At 43.6% G+C, this 23425-nt stretch overlaps 2 protein-coding genes across 3 annotated transcripts; both read right to left on the bottom strand.

The window, feature by feature from the left end:
* Window positions 1-805: 805 nt before the first annotated feature.
* On the bottom strand, window positions 806-23061 carry LOC136475744 (polyubiquitin). 2 transcript variants are annotated; one of them, XM_066473333.1, is made up of 3 exons: window positions 23050-23061; window positions 4115-4131; window positions 806-2170 (listed from the first exon to the last, which is right to left on the bottom strand). In XM_066473333.1, exon 3 carries the CDS (start codon window positions 2168-2170, stop codon window positions 1025-1027), a length of 1146 nt encoding a protein of 381 aa, XP_066329430.1. In that variant the 5' UTR covers window positions 4115-4131; window positions 23050-23061; the 3' UTR covers window positions 806-1024. The 2 variants fall into 2 exon arrangements, with proteins under 2 accessions (XP_066329430.1, XP_066329431.1); XM_066473334.1 differs by lacking the exon at window positions 23050-23061 and having other exon boundaries at window positions 806-2189; window positions 4115-4234.
* LOC136475743 (polyubiquitin) lies at window positions 20619-23180 on the bottom strand. Its single transcript, XM_066473332.1, has 2 exons — window positions 23024-23180; window positions 20619-21968 (listed from the first exon to the last, which is right to left on the bottom strand). Exon 2 carries the CDS (start codon window positions 21966-21968, stop codon window positions 20823-20825), a length of 1146 nt encoding a protein of 381 aa, XP_066329429.1. The 5' UTR covers window positions 23024-23180; the 3' UTR covers window positions 20619-20822.
* Window positions 23181-23425: the final 245 nt, after the last annotated feature.

The raw sequence follows: 23425 nt of genomic DNA, 5'->3' as shown, positions 1-23425 counted from the left end.
GAAACAAGAAGGGTTTTTATTTAGGGTAAAGTATAATTTACACCCTCCAACTATCGCCAAAGTATAGATTTCAACCTCGAACTTCAAAACCGGATAACTTTGGTCCTCCAACTCTTGAAAAAGTTCAACTTTCATCCTCTGGGCGGTTTTGTGTATGAACAGTACTTTTGATATTTCCAGGAGACGCCGAAATTTTATATTATTTTTTTAAGCATCTTAACGTCCCCAAATGAAAAAACTCAAAACTACAAAGTTGTAGATCTCATTGAGAGCTACAACCTTGGTATAAAAAGTATTTTCATTTAATTCCATACAAATAATATATTAGTGCTCTAATGCGACAAGCGCTAGTTGACGATTATTATGGTGCTGAAATTTTATATTATTTGTTCGAGCATCTTACTGTCCTCAAATAAAAAAACTCAAAACTACAAAGTTGTAGATCTCATCGAGGTCTACAATTTACATATAAAAATTATCTTCATCCGCCATTGTATTGAAGGTTTTTCTATTTTTTGAAATCAGAACCCAACAACATAGCAACAAACCAAACAGTAAAACATATTAAGCTGTAAGCCAGAGTATAAAGCTGAGCTTGACAGAACCAAGTTAACATCCAACAAACCATCAAACTTGTTAAGCTGTAAGCCAGAGTCAAAAACTGAGCTTGACAGAACCAAGTTACCGTTCAGTAAGAAACGGTAGATAGCGAGAACCTGGAGGTCCAATAGAAACCAGCAAATCAAATTTGATCTCAGGCAAATGTTAGGAGATATAACCTTAAAAAACAATATTGAGCACAAACTTTTAAGTTCAAACATCAAGCTTATTCATGATAAAGCCATACTGCTGCAGAACAGTTTTGGGTATGACACACACAGGACACAACCGGTCCTTTAAAACAACTCAGTCACAACTCATGACACAAACCACAGATACTTAATAGACGACCACCACCATATGGAGGTACACCAGAGGGCACCAGACAGACGCAGGTACAGCAGCAGCTTAAACTACCCATGGCTTATTGACCACCACGGAGACGGAGCACCAGGTGGAGGGTGCTCTCCTTCTGGATATTGTAGTCTGCTAGGGTGCGGCCATCCTCCAGCTGCTTGCCAGCAAAGATCAGACGCTGCTGGTCCGGGGGGATGCCCTCCTTGTCCTGGATCTTCGCCTTGACGTTGTCGATGGTGTCTGAGGACTCCACCTCAAGGGTGATTGTCTTGCCAGTCAAGGTCTTCACAAAGATCTGCATACCACCCCTCAGGCGGAGCACCAAGTGGAGGGTGCTCTCCTTCTGGATGTTGTAGTCGGCGAGGGTACGGCCATCCTCCAGCTGCTTGCCAGCGAAGATCAGACGTTGCTGGTCTGGTGGGATGCCCTCCTTGTCCTGGATCTTGGCCTTGACGTTGTCGATGGTGTCCGAGGACTCCACCTCAAGCGTGATCGTCTTGCCAGTAAGGGTCTTCACAAAGATCTGCATGCCTCCCCTGAGGCGCAGCACCAAGTGGAGGGTGCTCTCCTTCTGAATGTTGTAATCAGCAAGAGTGCGCCCGTCCTCCAGCTGCTTGCCAGCGAAGATGAGCCGCTGCTGGTCCGGGGGGATGCCCTCCTTGTCCTGGATCTTGGCCTTGACGTTGTCAATGGTGTCAGAAGACTCCACCTCAAGGGTGATAGTCTTGCCAGTCAGGGTCTTCACGAAGATCTGCATGCCTCCCCTGAGGCGGAGCACAAGGTGGAGGGTGCTCTCCTTCTGGATGTTGTAGTCGGCAAGCGTGCGCCCATCCTCGAGCTGCTTGCCAGCGAAGATGAGCCGCTGCTGGTCAGGGGGGATGCCCTCCTTGTCCTGGATCTTGGCCTTGACGTTGTCGATGGTATCAGAAGACTCCACCTCGAGGGTGATAGTCTTACCGGTCAGGGTCTTCACGAAGATCTGCATGCCTCCCCTGAGGCGGAGCACCAAGTGGAGGGTCGACTCCTTCTGGATGTTGTAGTCAGCAAGCGTGCGGCCGTCCTCAAGCTGCTTGCCAGCGAAGATAAGCCGCTGCTGGTCAGGAGGGATGCCCTCCTTGTCCTGGATCTTGGCCTTGACGTTGTCAATGGTGTCAGAAGACTCCACCTCGAGGGTGATAGTCTTGCCGGTGAGGGTCTTCACAAAGATCTGCATCTGCAGAAGAGTGACCGAACTAAAGGACGAGTATCAACAAAAGAAACAGTATCAAGCAAATAACTGCATACTAAGGCAGGGTCATGCATGCTCATGATGCTGGGTATTTAAAATCCGCACATAGCTGCTGCATATGCCATCATCCAAACATATCAAGATAATTAAAAAGCATGTTTGTTTATTAGATAAACAATAATTATTAAACACCATAGCAGCATGTTGCTTCATCTATGTAAGCATGTATATATCTAACAAAGTACCAGTAAAACCCACAGCAACATATACACCTCCTTTTTGTTTATGAGATGAACAAGAATTTTTGACTGTAGCAGCATGTTTCTTCATGTATGTAAGCATGTATATATCTAACAAAGTACCAGTAAAACCCACGGCAACATATACACCTATCGTTATTTGTTGAGATGAACAAGAATTATTAAACTGTAGCAGCAGGTTTCTTCACGTATGTAAGCACGTATATATATATAACTAACAAACCCACAGCAACATATATACCTATCCATATCTAAAAGATAAAGAGATATTTCCATCCATCTTATGAAGATATATGTGACACATACAGATCCAAATTTAGGTAGCTTTTGATTGGGTGTATATAGATGAATGGGATGGATCATCCTGGATGGATAGATTATGGATGAGACAAGTCTGAATAGGATGGTGCGTGTTAATTGTTTGGTTACATGTACATGATGATACATGATTTTTGTTTGGATGGTTGTACGGAATGGTATGGTTCAGTACAAGAGAATGTTTGAGGGGTTTGTTGTATTGGTCCAACCAAGAATTTCACGTAGATTCTATATATTTGCACAAATTTGCTATTATGAATGTAACGATATTTCATAATAAGAAAATAAAATTAAGCAAGATAAGTCACCAATGATTTATATTATATTAAAAAATCTATACTACAATGACTTTCCATAGTGCCAGGACTGATGAGGTCGAATAAATAAAACCATTATGCAAGTATGAGTACATATGCAGCACTGACGAATATAATAATTTTTTTCCGTCCAAGCTGCATGTGCTCCGGTCAAATGGATCTTTTGTTAATACACACACCAGCAGCAGTAATCCGTGTGGCTCCGGTCTGAGTCGGATGGGTGAGGTGGCAAGCGGAGATGTGAGCAGTGAGCGGGATGCAGAGTTGCAGATGCTCAGTACGGTGTCCTGTATGGCGTCATTCGCTGTTTTTTGCCGAACTGGATGATACAGCATCACAAGAGAATATTCGATTGCTCTGCATGGTTCGGTCTTGAATGGACTCGTTCGATCCGGCAACCAAACGGTTGGACACGTGGGCCCCATCTGGCTATCCAAGATGCACTGGTGCGTGTATGATTCGATACCAGGAACCAAACGCTGCCTTAATAAATCCAGCAGGTAGTTTGAAACAGTTTCTACTCTGATCTAGAACGACAGCCAAATCAGACCAAACCAAACCAAACCAAAAAAAAAGGTACTCATCTGCGGAACAGCTAGAGTATGGTAAAAATTATGACCTGACAATTAAGTGCACAGGACGTAGCTAGCACGATCGAACCATATCAAAGGCTAACATCATACCACGGATAGATAAAATCGATCTCATCTGCGGAACAGCTAGAACCATCCCAGGATCCCCAGCAAGTTAACAATCAGAACAGCTCGCCTCCATATACGAACCCTAACAGCGCGGATCTAACCCGACTCCACAGCCTAGGGTACTAACCTTGGATCACCGATCTCGAACTATCCGAAATTAAAGGGACTATAAATCGCAAGAGCATGACAAGCTAACCATCATAACGCCATCAGATCTATTGTACCTCGCAGCCATGGAAAAACAGGAACGGAACTAGCAGGCCCTAACCATGGACCGCCGATCTAGTGTAGAGAAGAGAAGGTAGAGAGAGAGAGGGAGGAGGATCGCCGTACCTTGAAGCGGGGATCGATTGATTGGCGATCGGGTTGTGTGTGTGCTCCGAACAACACGAGAGACGAGGGATGGGGCTGGCTATTTATAACGGGCGGGCGAGGAAGGGAAAGGGACGGAGCGGTGGGAAAGGAATCCCCCGTGCTGTGCTGCCGGTGCCGTGACGGTTTCGTGCCGTGTGAGAGGAGCAGGTGGCGGAACGGAACGGACTTGGAAACCGCCACCGCCACCGGTGGAGGTGGAGGTGGAGCGGAACTCTCGAGAGGGGGCCAGAGAGATGCCGTTGCCGCGCCAAGGTGTCAACGTCTCGGCCGTGCCGTCTGCAGTCTGCTTCGCTTGGCTCGGCGCTGGTGGTTCGCTGGTTGGTGTCCGTTAGACTTGTCGACGCCGTTAAACGGGCTCATTTTTTTTACAACACTTGAAGATAAGGTCGTTTTGGAAAGCCTTTTGTTTAGGCTGTACGAGCACGTACAAAAGTGGACTTCTGAAACTAAAATCAAACAAAAAAATAGTAAAACCAAAGTTATTGTGGAGGCTAGAAATCAAAACCACCAAAACGTGATTTCCCCCCTGATTTCTCTATTTTTACAGAAGCTCAAGCTTTACCAAAAAAAAAGGATCGAAGCATGATGATGACATCATTCTTGTTTTATATTCCTTTTGTCAAAAAAAAAAAATACAATTCACGCTTAGGATTACCTTTTTGCGACAGAGGGAGTAGACTTCACTCTTGTAACATATTACTCCCTCTGTCCCTTTATCAGAGTCATTTTAGCTCCAGACAAGGCACAACAGAGATTAAATGAATGTGGACAGAGGAAGAGTCTAGGTACTTGGCACAAGCTGTGAACGTGGACAGAGGTACCAGCTGCCAAAGCGACACTCAAAGCGGGACAAAGGGAGTACTCCCTCCATCCTAAAATAAGTGTCGCTATGGTATTCGTATATAGAAATATATGAACAACATTTGTTTCTTCAAATAAGTTTGTTATGAAAATAGACTCAACGATCTATCTAATGATACTAATTATGTACTATAAATATTAATATTTTCTTGTATATATTTGGTTAAAGTTCAAAGCGTTAGACTTCTCGAGCGAGAATGACACTTAGCAACCTTAGTATTTAATAGTTTCACTCGAAAATTTAGATGAAATTCATAAAAAAGCTTATCAAGCAAGACCTTAGCAACCTTATATCATTTAGTCATGTGAGACGTTTCAATTGTTGAATGAATCTTGAGCAATTGGCTTTAAAGACGGTTTAGATATCACACCAAAACATTTTAGAGAAAAATATTGAAATCCTCAAAGTAGGCAGCAGTATTATTCTTTTATTTCCTTTTTGAGATTCAAAATTGTTACTCCCACAGTCACGCACACCTAGAGAGAAAAAATCGCACGATACAAATTATACTTTTTTAAAAAAAAATGTAATTTGCAAGAAAGAAAACTTGAGAACGCACGCAAGCGACGTTGAAGTTGACTATGTGGTTGCATAAAAGTGCCTCGATGCATATATGTTTTTTAGAGCTGTTAGAGTATGGCTATTAATTTAGCCGCCTATTGGCTATCGTTAATGCCATTTCACCTGGAATAAATTTAACAACTCACTCATATACGGAGTAATAGTTAGATATGTATACTAACATGCTGCACCATTGATATAGCTCAGAAACACTAGATTGGTTGAAAACGGGTCAGATGGCATAATCGAGTGTTTTAAGGCCATGAAACACTCGATTCTCGTGACCACAGCATTCAGATCAAATGATCAAAATTAATGCAAACAGATAGAACATATAAAATAAAAAATACCTAGATTATTTCTATGAAAGCTAAATTAGAAGATTTCAAAGGGAAATCAAATAAAACAAAAAGATTAGCCAGATGTCTGTGTTTCGAGTTACCGACTAGTAAATTTCTAGTATTACGTGTTTGGTTCGTATGGTGTGCTTAGAGGACACGAGGTTTATACTGGTTCGGGCAGAAAATCCTTACGTCCAGTTCGTCGCTGCTGCTCGTGTTACTAGCACTAAAAGTTTGTAGTAGGGGTTACAAACGAGCGAGAGAGGGACATGTCCCAAGTCTCTGATGTGAGTGTGCTCCCAAGGCGTGTTAGGGCGTGTGTTTTTATGTCTACAACCATGTAGAGTGGTGAACCATCCTCCTTTTTCTGGGGCGTCCTGCTTCCCTTTTTATAGACGAAGGGGAAGAGCAGGTTACACAGAGAGAAAGAGGAAGAAGAGCTAAGGAGAGGAAGGCTTCCAGGACCGCCGGGCCTTTTTTATCCTTTTATGCGGGTCCCGTCGACACTGCAGATGGTGACAGGGACGGCTCCACGCCGGGCGCCTGTTCGTCGCTGATGCCATGCCCCGGCGTTGTCAGCGGGTCGTGACATCCCATTCCGTCCCGCGCGGGCGACGCGGTGAACCAGCGTGCTGGTCAGCGGTCGTACAGAGAGTATGCAGCATAGTGACCACGTGTCGGGTTCATAAACCCGGGGTCCCCAATGGACCTGTTTTCCAGTAGAAACTCGGCCCAGTAGACAGCGTAGCGACAACGCGCACCTCCCCGGCCGACCCAGATAGCTAATGACAGGCCGAGAGAATGATCCGGTCCCCAACCGGAAGGCCTGACTAAGGTGGAGACATAGTTCGACTCCGACTTTCTTTTCCGATCGGGGATAAGCCGGACCTCTGCTTGCAGATCTTCCCTGACCGACAGAGTCGGGGCCGACTGGGAACGACCGATCGAGGACGCCCGCTCGGTAAGAGCCCGGGGATCAGGCGGAGCAGATAAGGTAAGGCGCTCAAGTCAAACCGTAATACCGAGGACCGTACCCTGACATATCCTGCGCACCTGCCGGACGGTGCCACCAGGCCATGCCAGATAGGCACTATGCAACCTTTCAGACGTGTTAGAACCCAAACAGTATTGTATGCACCGACATTTGCCATACCAGGCGAACACGGTAGAGCCTGCCACATGCATCTGGACATAAACAGTATTGTGGGCGCCGACAACCGTCTCGTACCCGACAGCGTGGGCAACAAGACTAGATAGCACACGTATACATTCTCTCTCTTTCTCTGACTTGTAAGAGCCCATCCCCTTCAACTATAAAAGGGATGAGCTCTCTCCTAAAAAGGAGGCTGGCTATTCTGGATCTGGCTCTCTGGCTTTCCTAAAAAAAGAGAAGCTAGATGATTCGAGCACTCCACCTGAGAACTCGAATAGTTCAATAGCTCTAGAACTCTAAAGCTGCACAGAGGGGCCGAAAGCAGGGAAAGGAGAAAGGAGGGAGAGAAATTCATTTTTTTCTATTTTTTTTTCAATTTTTCCAAAGCAATTTCAAAATGCAAATTCAACTCAATTTAAAATCTGACTTCCAACCAAGCAACACAAAATAATATGCAGAGGCATGAATGCACCATATGCTAATGACTGATTAATTAGACTTAATAAATTCGTCTCGTGGATTACTAAGGACTTGTGTAATTTATTTTATTATTACTATCCGAACACTCCCCTATGACGTGTAACATTTGATGTGACATCTTTATATCTTTGGTACCTAAATTTAAACGATACCTAAGTTGGAACCTGTCGCTGCTAAAAGAATAAATCTGCATACATGCATGACTTAGGGGCTAGGAGTAAGGTGATGTGACGGGTCAGCATGCACCTCACCTCTCACCTGCACACCAAAACCTACCCCTCCTGCACCTGACCAAAGCCTGCACCAGCACCAAAGCCTACTCCATGCACCTGCCGCCTGCACCATGCACCGGGACCTATGGCGCATGCACGCACAGGCCACGCCCAGGCCGCGGGTCGCCATAGGCCATCGTCCGGTCCGACCGCGGCCACCGAGGGGCCCGCGACCGCTTGTTGCGCGCCGTGTTGACGCCGCAGATCGGACAGCTACAGGATCGAGTGAGCGGAGCGCCTAAAACACTCGAGCAACGTGTACCTTTCCCGTTGATATATGGTCTATCCCATTCTCCTATAAGTCCTTTTTTTTTGTTCTTACAAAATTCGGTTTAAGAAACAGGAGGCCTTGTCCCCGTCTATCACTCGCTATGAATTTATAGGCTGTTTATTTTCTCTTCTTCATCTCAACATCTCAACATAAATATAACGTGACAATTCATATAGCTTGCTGCCTTGCTTACATTATCTTATTATACACTTGTGCTCTTATATATATGTCATAATAACTTTGCAATGACCGGCTCACACTCCAGTCTAACTTGCCATGCCGGATTCAATTAAACTGTGCCAAACGTAAAGAGGCCGGCTAACACAATACTAGTCTAACTTGCCGTGCCGGGCTACATTACATTGTGTCAAACGTAAGGCGCTCGTCTCGTGTTGGTCAAAGCTGGTTTTCTCAAAACGTTAGCAAAGCAAACTTCGACACAACGGCTAAGATATCCTGTGCAGTGCAGTTGTTGCATCCACGTCAAAGGCTGAATTTCATTTCCTCCATCAATAATGCGAGTCTGCTAGTGGATTGATTGGGACATACAACTGCAATGCAAATGCATTTCTTTTGAGGTTGGCTGCAATAGATTGATCAGTGTATTAGGTGCCCGGAAGGCCGGCCGGGACCGTTGAACTAAACAAAAGTTAGCCAATGGTCACAAAGTGTGTGATGTTGTATATACAACCAAAATGCAAAGGACACTAGCTGAAATTTCTAACCACATCTTCTTGGTACCATCACCAACTGGTCACAAAAGAAATCACAAAGGGTTTACCCACTCACCGTTCCTTCTGATAAACAAGTACACGCACAGTATTAGTGTGATGGTCATCAAGGTTAACAGAGCTTTCAGCTTTGAATTATTAGATAGAGATATGATGCGTTTTGGATACAACCTATAGACAATGTCCCTCTCACTTAGCTGCATGAAGCAGTTTTATGGCTACGGATGCGTTTCAGCGTCAGTTTCCTGTCTGGCGATGTCAGTGTCAGTCTTTTTGATCGGTTCATTTTTCCAACTCTGAGAGCCTCTTTGCTGCGTTAAAAAATTTATACGAGTGCCATGGATTTTTTCCGTACATTTTATTTCTCTATCATTTCTATGCATAGTTGGACCTCGTTATTTTTTTTCACAAGCGTGTACTCATCTTGAAAGAAGCTGACATGTTAGAGTAATGTGCTCTTCATGGTGGATTGTTTGCAGGCTTGCTCTTTTAGAATTTTGTTTTGCAAGGGTGTTGCTTGACAGATTTTAATGAATATAAAATATAGAGTAGACTATTTTTTCGAGTCCCATGTCCAATGAGGTCCTATTTGATCCAATAGCAAAACTTAAGTCCTACACTTTTAGCCTATTTTTTTCATGAGGATCCAAACATGAGAGCTAAAAATGAGGAAATCTAGAAATCTAAAGACATTTGCTACCCAAGAAGGTCCAAAACTGGGCTAAGGCCTGGTTTAGTTCCTCCCCTAAAGTTTAGTTCCTATTCTATCGGATATTTGGATATATGCATGGAGTATTAAATATAGACTAAAAAAATAACTAATTGCACAGATTATGACTAATTTGTGAGACAAATTTTTAAACCTAATTAGTCAATGATTTAACAATGTGGTGCTACGGTAAATCTACAGTACACATGTGCTAACAACGGCTTACTAAATTCGTCTCACGGAGTACCGAGAACTTTTGTAATTTATTTTATTACTAGGTAGCGTGCCCGTGCGTTGCTACGCGACAACTAAATCTTTTGTACTAAAAACACACGGATTGCACGATAAGATAACAATACTGTTAAATTAAATACCGACGTTAAAGTAATATTTAATTCAAAAAGCAAAGTTCGTGAAATTAACACAGTCACGGAGAGCGTGACGTCGCAGGCTCACAAACTCTACTGTATAGACTTTTTTATTATACGACTAAGATAATATTTTATATCGGCAAAAAGAATTCTACGATATCCATTTCTTTCATGCTCCAATAAATCCATCAATAAGTTCCGTTGCATCTCTATATAATCATGTACACACAGGTTCGAATATATATGTAAATAGGTTCGTGCCCTTGCGTTACTACGGAATAGCTAAACTTTTGTACTAAAAACACACGGATCGTATGATAAGATAACAATACTGTAAAAGTATATGACTGACGTTAAAGTGGCATTTAATCCAAAAAGCTAAGTTGGCGAAATTTACACGGTCACAGAGAGTGTGGCGTCACAGGCTCACAAACTCTACTATGTAGATCTTTCTATGATGCAGCTAAGATCATTTTTTATACCGACAGGAAGAGATTTTCGATATCCATTTCTTTCGTACGCCGACAAATCCACGAATAAGTTCCATCACATCTTCATACCATCCTATATATGGCGCTGGCAAGCAAATTAGCCACAACTTATGTAATTAGTTTTATAATTAACTCGTGTTTAGTCCTCCTAATTGATATCTAAAAATTTAATGTGACAGGGACTAAAGTTTAGTCTTGAAATCCAAACACCCCCTGACTCTCGACTCCTGCTGACTGCTCACTTGCACCACCATACCTATGTGTCTGCACGTATATACTCTAATGCCAGAACATTTAAGATGGTCTTTATTGTCCACCCTTTGAAAATATCATAACTTTAAGGTTGTCATTTGTATATGATGTAGGATTGGGATGCTTTGCACTGATCCATGAGGGTGTCCATGAGAGTCGAAATTTTTTATGCCATTATGATGTTTAAGCTTATCAATCAGACAAAGACGAACTTGATTGTTAAAATATTTTCAACACTGCTTTCATATACTCCCTCTGTCCCAAAATAGAATTCATTCTCGCTTTCCGGGAAGTTAACTTTTTTTTAACTTCGACCAAATATATATAAAAGAATATTAATATTTATAATACATAATTAGTATCATTACATAGAACAATGAATATATTTTTATAATAAATTTATTTGGAGATATAAATATTGCATGTATTTTTTACAAACCTAATCAAAGTTGAGAAAGTTTGACCTACACGCATCCCATAATGACTTATATTTTAAGGCAGAGGAAGTATATGCTAATGAGAGTAGTCAACTGGAAGTCATGATGAACACAACAATACTTTCATATTATATGCTAATAGGAGCATGAAGAAACGCAGGGGAATGGACCTATATACTAATGGTGGAAATATTCATTTAGAAAATTACAGAAGGTTCACCAGTCTCACCATGTATAACCTACACATCTTTTATTTGGCACCACTGATGTTCTCAAGGAGCAGCCACTTTTTAATTTCAGGTCTGCATGCTGGAAACACTAAAATTAAGGACCAACCTCATTGAGTCGTCTTGCTTGACCTTTGCCAATTATCTTGCTTGAACTTTGCGAACAAATTATACCATTGGCAAAGACTAACACATAAAGGGGTAGAAGTTGTAAGAATAAAGCTATTGGTGGCCTACTATGCATCCAGCCTAAATTTAATACCCTTCAAATTATGGACAATACCATATGAACTGTTGTAACCGACATGTTAACTCCATCATATAGTATACCTAAGTATTAAACATGCACATGCATAGTTTTTTTTTATCATAGAATGTATTTTTGTCCTATGAGACAACATAATTTTTTTTTCTAAGTGACAGCAGAGCGCCCCAAAATATTAGACAGAAACTCTCAATTTACTATCTCTGCATCTGCTAAAAATTTAACTGAAGTTTAGTTAATCCATGGAATAATTTGGATTGTGCCTATTGTACTGCCCCAACAATTCTTTTACCAAGCATATACAAAATCTAGTTAACAGCATTCGATCCACAATCAAAATTCATTACCTTGGTATCCGAGGATCATAATACAGAAGGTTTACCGAGTGCCTGAGATTTGACACTCGGCAAACGCGCTATGACCGTTTTCACTCCGTCACATTACTTTTTTGCCGAGTGTCGGTTTCAGCTCTCGATAAAGTCTTTGCCGAGTGCCTGATAGAAAACACTCGACAAAGAGATGTTTACCGGCACTGTAGATGTCGTGTGCTGTTTGTCGAGTGTTACACTCGACAAATCCTTTGCCGAGTGTTTTTTGGGCTTTGTCGAGTGCCTGTGGCACACGGCAAAGCGACTGTTTCCGGTAGTGGTAGTGACCTGTAGCACAACTGGTAACCTGGCACGTCGACGATAATTGTGCAGGAAAAGTAAATTTGGCATTCTACATGCTATTGAGACATATCTTTGGCTTAACTGCAGTTGCTTCAGCTTTCTCCCACATAAATTCTTCAACAAGCTAAGGTGCACCAGAAGCCACTGCATCATAATCTGAAAGGAGCTGCAACATTTACACACAAAAAAATTATCCTATTGAAACTAACAAATTGCAAAATCTTGTGTTGAATTCTATTGAATTACTCCATAAAAATCTCACACTGTGCTCTTGGATTGGTGCATATCAATGAAGATCTCTTCCCATGTTGCTTGGAAAGACAATCTACAGACTACACCAATAGACAAAAAATCCACAACTTAGAGATTCTGTTTTTTTGTTCTCAAACAAGCATATTTAGTCCAATCATCTATGACTATTAGGACATGTGATGTTCCAAACTTTTCAACTACCACTATTGTTCCAGCTCTAGCCCTGCTTATTAGCTGTGAAAAGTTCTGAAGGTCTACCCTTCAGAAAAATGTAAATATGATAGGAAATGCAGATTGCAACTGTGTCGATGTTTTACCACCGGTAACCCGCCACGGGGGTACACGGGGCGGTGATTTGTTCGGAGGGGTATCGGCGTATGTAGGAACTCGGTGGTAAATGCAGTGAGACAACGATTTATACTGGTTCGGTACGCCGAAAAATCACGGCGCCCTATGTCCAGTGTGGAGTAGATAGTATGTTGCACCCTGCGCTATGTCGTCCTCTTGATCTCTATCGAGATCTAGAGGTTTTTTTGTTGTGTGTTGTATGGTGTGTTCTTGTATAGGTGCCGATCTAGGGACCCCTGCCCTCCTTTATATAGTCCAGGAGAGACGAGAGTCCTAGTCGGTTACAAAATAGAGATCCTAGTAGGATTATGTGTAACTAGTCCTAGTAGGATTACATGTAGAGAATCCTATTTGTACTAGGTTTTCTTCTCTCTTCTCCGTGGGGAAACCTATGGGTCCCGCATCGACAAGCCCCCGAGCATTTCATGATTGAGCTTCAAGGGCCGGGTTGTTGTAGACTTGTTCCAGGTTCTTTCTTGTAGCGAGATCTTGAGATGGTCTTCTTTGTCTTTTCTTCGGCTGATGTGCATTTTTGGACAAAAGTGCACTCAGTGAGTGTAGCCCCCGAGCCTCTTGCTTGTTGGGACAAGAAGCCATAGGGTCCCTTTAGTCTTCTTGGTTGCTCCGAGTTCTTTTTCGGTGGGTGCAATTTTTCGTAAAAATTGCACTCACTGAGTGTAGCCCCCGAGCCTCTTGCTTTTGCTTGCAAAAGTTGGAGGGTCCAGATTCTTGTCTTAAAATTTTTTGGGGTTATGTATCTCGCAGCCCCCGAGCCTTCTCCAAGTTCTTATCTTTCAAAAAGAAATCGGATGAAGGGTCTTGATGTGTTGTCGTTTGTTGTAGTCTACTTGTATTCTTGGTCTTTCGCCCTTGAATTCGAGCCCCCGGGTGTAGTTGAAGCGTATGCTGAGCTACCGAGATTAGCGTTTGACTAAGCCGTGATGTTCTTCCAGGTTGTTTTTGATTCATCCGGGTTGTTTCTAGACCTCTGGTTCTTGATGTACCTCTTCCAGATTATTTGCACTTCGTCTAGATTTTTTCTAAACTTGTATGTACCTCATCCGCAATGTTTTCTGATCAATCCGGGTTCTTTCTGAATTTGTCTTGATACTTGCACTACCTCTTCGGGGTTGTTTTCTGATCGATCCGGGTTCTTTCTAAGTGCTTGTCTTGGTTCTTGCCGCACCTTGTCGGGGTTCTTTTTTGATCAAACCAGGTTGTTTCTGGACTAGCTCTCAGGAGCGTGTTTTTCCTGATCTCATGGTATAGATGTAGCTCCCCTGCATGTTAAACATAAAAATATGTTGTAAATGACATTCCGGATATGAAGTCGGGAGCATGTCCCATATTTGAATAATCAATCAGGGGCGGGCCCCCGCATCATAAAATGCATATAAACTTTTTTCGCGTCTTGCTCTTACTAGGCCATGCAAATTCCTCAGGCAGTGTCCTGTTATGTTTAAGCACTTGGCGTATGGTTCAGAGGTTCATTGACGTGACCATGTGAGCCTGGCATTCGGTTCAGAGGTTCATTGACGTGACCGTCCATGTGAGTAGACAAGCTTCACGGATTAAGGCATGTTCTACCTGATGACTTTAGCGACCGTTAAGAGAAGACTTAGAGCACTATGTTTGCTCACATGATGATTTTACTTAGAGCACTATGTTTGCTCGCATGATGATTTTTTGTGTCTTCCCTTGCTAGGTCGGTTAATTTCCTAGGTAGTAGCCTGTTACGTTTAAGCACTTGAATCTCACGTATGGTTCAGAGGTTCATTGATGTGACCACTCCATATGGTTCAGAGGTTCTTTGACGTAACCATCCGTATGGTTCAGAGGTTCATTGACGTGACCATCCATTCGAGAAAACAAGCTTCACGAATTAAGGCTTACTATCCGAGTAAATTAACAGCCGTTAAAGGAAGATGATATGGCCACAGAGGCATACGAATAATATCCGGAATGTATTTAAAAATTAAAGCGTCACTTAGCTTGGTTCATGGCCGAGTTGTCGATCGCCGTAGCCGAGTTGTTGGGTACTTCGGACGAGTAGTTGGATACTATGTCTGAGCAGTTGGTTGTAGACACGTCGAGCATCCAGAACTCGTCATCGACTAGTTTGTTGGTTCTAAGCAGTAGTCGAGGTAGTCATCGAGCATCACGGCGGAGTCAGCGGGTTGTTGTAGTGGTAGCCGGAATCCGTCGTCGTCGTGGAGTACTCGGAGAGTGTTGCGCTATTATCGGGTTGTCATAGTGGCCTGCTTGCTTCCAGTCGGATGGCTTGCTTGTTGGCCAGCTAGAACAACTTGCGTGTTGGTTGACAGGAATGTACGCATCATGTACGAGCCTTGATATGTATGTGCGTGCACATACATAAATAGTGCAAAATGCCTTGGCCTTGCTTGCTTCTTTAGCAGTAGTATGTACGTCTTGCTTCTTTGGTAGTAGTCTGTATCCGAGTTGATCTGATTTTGTACCGTTCGTGCTGAGGTCTTTGTATCCGAGTTGTTGTAGTCCTAGTTGTCCTCCGATCCAGCTGCATCCGGGAGCCCTCGAGGTGTTCGAGTTGGAGCCGAACTCAATTGTCGTTTTGACTTTGTTGAGGTGGATTCGGGGTTGGTTGTCCGACGTAGCATATACAGCATGTGTTCGTGCATGTATATACACATATATGTTGTCCTTGTTTGCTTTTTTTTGTTCATCAGATGGAGGCGCATCAGGCCTTTGCCGTATTCAGAGTTCGGTTATTATTCCACCGCGAGAGTACAACTGACTTGGATACAGGTTCCGTCCGTCTTGAATTCGACTGCGTGCCCAGCGAAAAGTCTGTCGGTCACGAATCCAACCTGAGTTTGTCCACTGGCTCGTACAGGCGTAAGTCGATGACGATGCCTGGAGACGCCATGTTGTTGTCATCATGGCAATTGAATTGCTACGAGTTTGATGCGGAAGTTTATTCGGAATCTGAGTATGATGATCCGGTACATGAACGTGGTGAAGCTCCTGTGCCAGATCTTGAGATTGAACGAGATGCGATGAGTTCATTGGTGTACATATTCCCAACAATAGCTTGTATGAGTTTTGGATGCTCGAGTCTGTCGCCGAGAACGTGTTGTTGATCTTGAGGGTCGACGATAGCTGCAGCGACTTATCGATGAGGGCCAACAAGAGCCACAACAAGTCTTTGATCTTGAGGTCCACCGAGCTCTCAAACACAAAGCGCCGAGAACTCCTACCTAGCGCGCCAGCTGTCGATGTTTTACCACCGGTAACCCGCCACGGGGGTACCCGGGGCGGTGATTTGTTTCGGCAGTGGGTATCTGCGTATGCAGGAACTCGGTGGTAAACGCAGGGAGACAACGATTTATACTGGTTTGGTATGTCAGAAAATCACGGCGCCCTACGTCCAGGGTGGAGTAGATAGTATGTTGCGCCCTGCGCTATGTCGTCCTCTTGATCTCTATCGAGATCTAGAGGTTTTTTGTTGTTGTGTGTTGTATGGTGTGTTCCTGTGTAGGTGCCGATCTAGGGACCCCTGCCCTCCTTTATATAGTCCAGGAGAGTCGGGAGTCCTAGTCGGTTACAAAGTAGAGATCCTAATAGGATTATGTGTAACTAGTCCTAGTAGAATTACATGTAGAGAATCCTATTTGGACTAGGTTTTCTTCTCTCTTCTCCGTGGGGAAACCTATGGGTCCCGCATCGACAAACTGATATCTAGATGTGTCCACTCTTAGTACCACAAATGTTGCTTAAGTTTCATCAACATGCTCTAATTTTCTTGTGTGAAGCTGACGATTCAGTTTTGCTATACTTCACTTTGCATAGCACTATGTTCCCTCCTCCCTCCCTCCCTCTCTCGTGTTAGAAACTTAAACTGCAGTATGCGTAACTAAAGGTTTAGGTGCCTCTACTGGATCAATTATTGTTGGTTGAAAGGCTTTCATTGATGAGGCATGATCAATTGTGTCTCAAGTACAAAGTTCAATGATTTCTTTTCTAAGAGGAAAAAGAACTGCACAGATCTAGTAGCAAAGGAAATCTGAATAGTATATACCTCCAGGCAAGGAAAGGAATGGATAAGACGTAAGATTCTTTGAAGAACAATAGTATTTTAAAAATTCATATCGTGTTTTGAACATTTCTGTCAGGCCAACAATCTCATCCTCAGATGAGTTTTCTTCGATGCAAATAAAAAACATGAATTAAAGTCTCTGATATAGCTTGGAAATAAACTGTTGAATGTTTCCTGTACAGCTCTCTACCCTGCAAATAAAAGACAATATGCATAATCTAGCCGTCAGTAGATCTCAAGGGGGGCACACTGGCTAAAGGATGCAGCATTACGGCCATTACCTAGCCATGTACTTGTTGGTGAGAATTTATATAAATATAAAGAATAAAAAAGACGACAAGAAAGATTGGCATTAGGCCAACTTCTTTTGATTCTTTACAAACACATCTGAAAGTTAACATGTGGGTTGTGGCCATCAAATCAAAACAACAAAAAGAACATGGATTCGACCATAAGTAGCATTTGCCCTCCTTTTTTTGGAAAAAAGAAAGGAACTGCAGAGTTACAGGATTGTCAATCTCATCAACACCATCAATTTTTGGCAATTGTAGAACTTAGCCAAGACACCCATTGAAGTGCTACATCCCTAGCTTGCAACCCAATTAAGAGTAAGTTCTCACAAACCTAGCTCCCAGGCCATTATTAAACTGCATGAAGGGCTCCGAAACGAAGACCACTATTTGAATAAGGAGTAAATGATAATCCCAATCAACTAATTGTCTTAACTTCATTTTCTTAGAAAAACAGTTTATGCAATTCAATAATAGTAAAAAACAGTTGGCTGCCGTAGACCCTGCGCATGGACATCTTGACATACATATTCTCCAGCCCATCCAACTCACCCTAGCATCCGCGGGGAGCACCTGAGCTGGTGCCACCACTTATTCCGCAACCGCCACCGGCTGTGGAGTCCTTGATTGACGAGTATCAATGCTGAACGAAAATATATTGCACACTGTTTCAAGTATACAAACTCCTAATACTATTTATATTCAGATTCGAATTATGAATATCTAATGACTGATGATAGTGAAAAACTAAATTTATTGCACAACTGAACTGAATTTGCTGAAAACAAACAACCATTAGTCTAAGAATTGAAACAAAAGGGCAATGGTGGCTACACTTACGTCAAGCAAGTCAGCGTCGATCCTAAACTTCCACGATGGCAGACCAATTCCGTCGCTTGAGTTGTCGCCACTCAGGCCTTCTTGTCCAGCAGGATCGAACAAGAATACACCAGGAGCCATCTGCAGCAACGCACGGCTTAGTACAATCCCTCGTAGCAGTGTATCGAGAAATAAATCAAATAATACACCAGAACCAGGATGCTTGTTGATGGATCTCGCTACCACGTGACTCCTTCAACCTTGTTGCCGCTGGATCCTATGGACCTCACCCCGGTGGAGAGGGCATCGCAGAGGAGGACAACGTCGGAGGAGATCTTAATAGCAACGGTGAGGGTAGGGAGAGGTGGGATGCAGTCATATGAGCATGTTCCAATAGCACCTTGTTCACACTGGAACATGATTAAATAAAATTTGCATAATCTCAAATATGCAGCGATCATCTTATAGTAGTGTTTCTCACGATTATCATGAAAACATTGGCTGAGTACGGAAATTGAAGGAAAAAAAGTTATCATCCAGAATAAGATGAAATCATAAACCACACCTGATAAAGCAGTTGCAGTCGCCTTCTGTTAGCGCGGCATCGTCGAGGGCCTCTTCGCAGTCGTCCGATGGCGGTCGGCGTCGACGGCATGGCTATCGGATGAGGAGGGGGCGTTCCGGCGGCGTCTGAGGGCCGGATTGGTGTCGTGGCGTCCGACCGACGAGTGCCTGGCGTGCAGCGGCGGCGGGGCGTTGTGGTGTCCAGCGTCTTCTGTGGGGTGGCGTGGATTCGCGAGAGTGCACCACGGGAAGGACAGGAGGGGCACGTCGATGTTGGCCTGGCGTCGATCGACGATCCGGTTTACGTGGAGATGAAAGATATCTGACCGAGCGAGAGAGGGGCACCGCATGATTGTTTCCTTTCATGCATGATTATTGTTTTCTTCCATGCATGTGGTCTCAGGTGATCGATTTGTTTTCTTCAAAGCAGGCGGGGATCGCAGGGATGACAGTTTCTTTTTCTATCGCGCGGCACAAAAAATTGTCTTACTTTTGTTCTTTTTAATTGTAGGAGAAAAAAAAAGTCGCACAAAAAAATTGTCTTACTTTTGTTCTTTTTAATTGTAGGAGAAAAAAAGTTAAGCATGTCTGAAAATGTACATGAAGGTGCACTCTGATTTGCAGAAGAGATTGCCTTCTTTTATTTTATTTTATTATTTTATTTTGAATTGGTCTGAGCAGTGATAACATATACAGGAAAACGTAACGCCTAAATAAAAAATAATAAGGTTCTGCCCAAGCGGTAGAGTCTTACCGCCTGTGACCGGAAGGTCCCGGGTTCGAGTCGCGGTCTCCTCGCATTGCACAGGCGAGGGTAAGGCTTGCCACTAACACCCTTCCCCAGACCCCGCACAGAGCGGGAGCTCTCTGCACTGGGTACGCCTTTTTTTTTTTAAGGTTCTGCCCAAGCCAACATGAGTCCATGACCTTCATCTCCTTGATTCAAAAAGAACTGAATCTAACCAAACATGTTAATCTACCACCCACAGTGTAATGTGCCCACATTAGGACATTTATAATTATTATTCCGACAATTGGAATCTGAATACTCTAGCTAACATTTAGTCAATACAGAGTGAACATCCAACAAGAAACTGGAAACAACCGGAACCTGCAGTTTCGATGAACACTAGCCTAACGAAACTCAAAAGCCAAAGCAATATTAATTGACATTATCAGAACTTGCTCTCAATAGTGATGAGTACAATACGAACTAAAGGATATGAAGAATTTAATTTCTCTGAACACATTGTGATAATACTGATATTTAACAAATCAAACAAAGCTTGATCAATCAGCAAGGAGCTGTTTCCAGGCCAATAACATCCATCCATCAGTTTTAATCGTGAAATTTCTTTAATCAAGGGTCATACTTCTATCATTATCCAGTATACTAATTTGATCACAAGAGATCACAAGTTAGGTAAGTTGTTTGTTTTGCAATGGCCAAGCAAAAAATTGGACATGCAGAAAAGCAAGCCACTTGTAAGCCTTCAGAAAATTTACTCTTGTCAGGAACAAAACGAGGGAACACACACAAAAAAAAAAAAGGTTCTGCACGAGCCTATATAGATTCACCAAGAAATAGCGATCTGAACCTAGTAAAACAGTAATAATAACAAACCAAATAATGAAACATGTAATCAGACAATCAAACATGTATATCAATAAGACAGAGAAAATTTTGTATTAATCAAATTTTCTTAAAGTCTGACTAAATTCATAGAAAATATGATTAATATTTATGATTCTATGCACAATTAACCTGATGGTCCGCTATCTCTAATCAAACTTCAAATGAAAATCAAGAACTGCATTCTTTTTAGGTAGTAAGTTTTACCCAGTCTCAGATTCAAATGAAAATCAAGAACTGCATTATTTTCAGGCAGTAAGTTCTAACCAGTCTCGAGACTGCCAGAATCTGAAGTAAACATTCAGTAAAAAGATGAACGTGCGACAACCACCAACCAATTTAGTAACATGAACTGACATAACAAAAAACAACAATATTCAGCACATATTTTAAATCCAAACATCACATTTATTCATGATTAAGCCATATGCTGCCGTACAATAGTTTTGGGTAGAAGACGGAACACCACCAGTCCATGAAACAAACTCAGTCACGACACAGATCATACAAATACTTCAAAGACACAATCCATGACAGAAACAAGAGGCACTAGGCGACCCAGGTACAGCAGCAGCTTCAACGACTGATGGCTTACTGACCACCGCGAAGACGGAGCACCAGGTGGAGTGTGCTCTCCTTCTGGATGTTGTAGTCTGCTAGGGTGCGGCCATCCTCCAGCTGCTTGCCGGCGAAGATCAGACGCTGCTGGTCTGGGGGGATCCCCTCCTTGTCCTGGATCTTAGCCTTCACATTGTCGATGGTGTCAGAGCTCTCAACCTCCAGGGTTATGGTCTTGCCAGTCAAGGTCTTCACAAAGATCTGCATACCACCCCTCAGGCGGAGGACCAGGTGGAGGGTGCTCTCCTTCTGGATGTTGTAGTCCGCAAGGGTCCGGCCATCCTCCAGCTGCTTGCCAGCGAAGATCAGACGCTGCTGGTCTGGGGGAATGCCCTCCTTATCCTGGATCTTGGCCTTCACGTTGTCAATGGTGTCGGAGCTCTCAACCTCCAAGGTGATGGTCTTGCCTGTCAATGTCTTCACGAAGATCTGCATTCCTCCCCTGAGGCGCAGCACCAGGTGGAGGGTGCTCTCCTTCTGGATGTTGTAATCTGCAAGGGTGCGGCCATCCTCCAGCTGCTTGCCGGCAAAGATCAGACGCTGCTGGTCCGGTGGGATGCCCTCCTTGTCCTGGATCTTGGCCTTGACATTGTCGATGGTGTCCGAGGACTCCACCTCAAGGGTGATCGTCTTGCCAGTAAGGGTCTTCACGAAGATCTGCATGCCTCCCCTGAGGCGCAGCACCAAGTGGAGGGTGCTCTCCTTCTGGATGTTGTAATCAGCAAGGGTCCTCCCATCCTCGAGCTGCTTGCCAGCGAAGATGAGCCGCTGCTGGTCCGGAGGGATGCCCTCCTTGTCCTGGATCTTAGCCTTGACATTATCAATGGTATCAGAAGACTCGACCTCAAGGGTAATAGTCTTGCCGGTCAGGGTCTTCACAAAGATCTGCATGCCTCCCCTGAGGCGGAGCACAAGGTGGAGGGTGCTCTCCTTCTGGATGTTGTAGTCGGCAAGTGTGCGCCCGTCCTCGAGCTGCTTGCCGGCGAAGATGAGCCGCTGCTGGTCTGGGGGGATGCCCTCCTTGTCCTGGATCTTGGCCTTGACGTTATCAATGGTGTCGGAAGACTCCACCTCAAGGGTGATAGTCTTGCCGGTGAGGGTCTTCACAAAGATCTGCATCTGCAGAGAAACCAAACAAAAGGGTAAGCATATAGTAGTACACCAAGAAGGAAAAGAAGCAATGATAAACATATATGCATGCTCAACATGTAGGTGGCACAGAATCAAGGAAAAGTAGCAGCATGCCACCATCCAAGTACATAATAAAGATGAGTAACAGAGCATGTATGCTCACCAGGTAGATGCTAAACAATTATCGAACCGAACAGTAGATGCATATATCTTAATCTTTCAAAGCACGCATATCAAACAAAACAGGACAAAGCATGCTCATCAAGTAATAGCTAAGCATGCATATATCGAACAAAACAACAGGTCAACGCACGTTTTCTCCAACATCAGGCAAACATGAATTCTTATTAAGACAGCTCCAGAGTTTAACGAATAAGCATGATGCACTTTATAATCAGACAAAAGCTACAGCCTCAGAAGAAAACTGCATATATCTGAAGCACATATTCATCCATCATATTGATTATTTATGAAAACTATATGTTAACACATGCAGATCCAAAATTAAATAAGACAAGCAGCTAGTTCATACTAGCTCATATTAATTCTATTAACATATATATGTTAACACAGGCAGATCAAAGTTTAATAAGACAGCAGCTAGTTCATACTCCGTATAACCATTCCCTATTCTACAATGATCTGGACGGGCTTTACAACCAGATCAAAAACAACAAAACTGATCTGACGAACCAGACCGCACAGGCCTAGCTAGGAACATCAAACCAGATCAAGGATAAATAAATCAGAGTCACCCTACTGGTTCCATCTAATCTAATAGGACGAGCAATGCATCATTCTGCATCAGGGATTTAATTAGAAGAAAACCACGAGCAGATCCAACCCTAAACAACGAGCCGAAGAAATCATCACAAAGACCCGACCCATCTCCGAGCCGCCTACACCATCCCACAGTTGCCAGATCGTGGACTCAGAGCACCCATAATAAATCGCCAGATCGATGACTCAAAGCCCCCATATAACCCATAATAAATCGTATACCAAGAGACGGGAAAGCGAAAGCGGGAGGACGATCGCCGTACCTTGAAGCGAGGGAAGGGGTGATCGACGAGGCTCGCGAGAAGAGGGATTGGGATCGGGCTGCGTGCGCCGAACAACACAAGAGATGAAGATTTTGGTGGAGAGGCGGAGGAAGGGGTGGGTATTTATGAGGAGAAGGGCAGGGGAGGGGAAGGAAATCCTGGTGCCGTGTGCCGTGACGGTTTCGTGCCGTGTAAGACTAGCCCGCCTCCGCTCCGCTCCGCCACTCAATTTCCGGGTGCCGCCAGCCGAGAGAGACCGTTCAATGCATATGCAACGGAGCTTTCGAGAGCAGGCGAGAGAGACCCGTTCAATGTCAACGTCTCGACCATCTGCTTCGCTGCCACGCTTGTGGTTCGCTGGTTGGATGCCGTTAGTTGATTTGTCAACGCCACGCCGTTAGT

Source organism: Miscanthus floridulus, chromosome 8 (genome assembly GCF_019320115.1).
Source record: "Miscanthus floridulus cultivar M001 chromosome 8, ASM1932011v1, whole genome shotgun sequence".
NCBI classification, from domain to species: domain Eukaryota; kingdom Viridiplantae; phylum Streptophyta; class Magnoliopsida; order Poales; family Poaceae; genus Miscanthus; species Miscanthus floridulus.
The sequence above is the reverse complement of the archived record's forward strand: the minus strand, read 5'-3'. Positions and strand labels throughout refer to the sequence as shown.

Bases quoted from the DNA above. Each gene is read 5' to 3' on its own strand.
- LOC136475744 (XM_066473333.1), bottom strand. From the start codon at position 2,170: ATGCAGATCTTTGTGAAGACCCTCACCGGCAAGACTATCACCCTCGAG.
- LOC136475743 (XM_066473332.1), bottom strand. From the start codon at position 21,968: ATGCAGATCTTTGTGAAGACCCTCACCGGCAAGACTATCACCCTTGAG.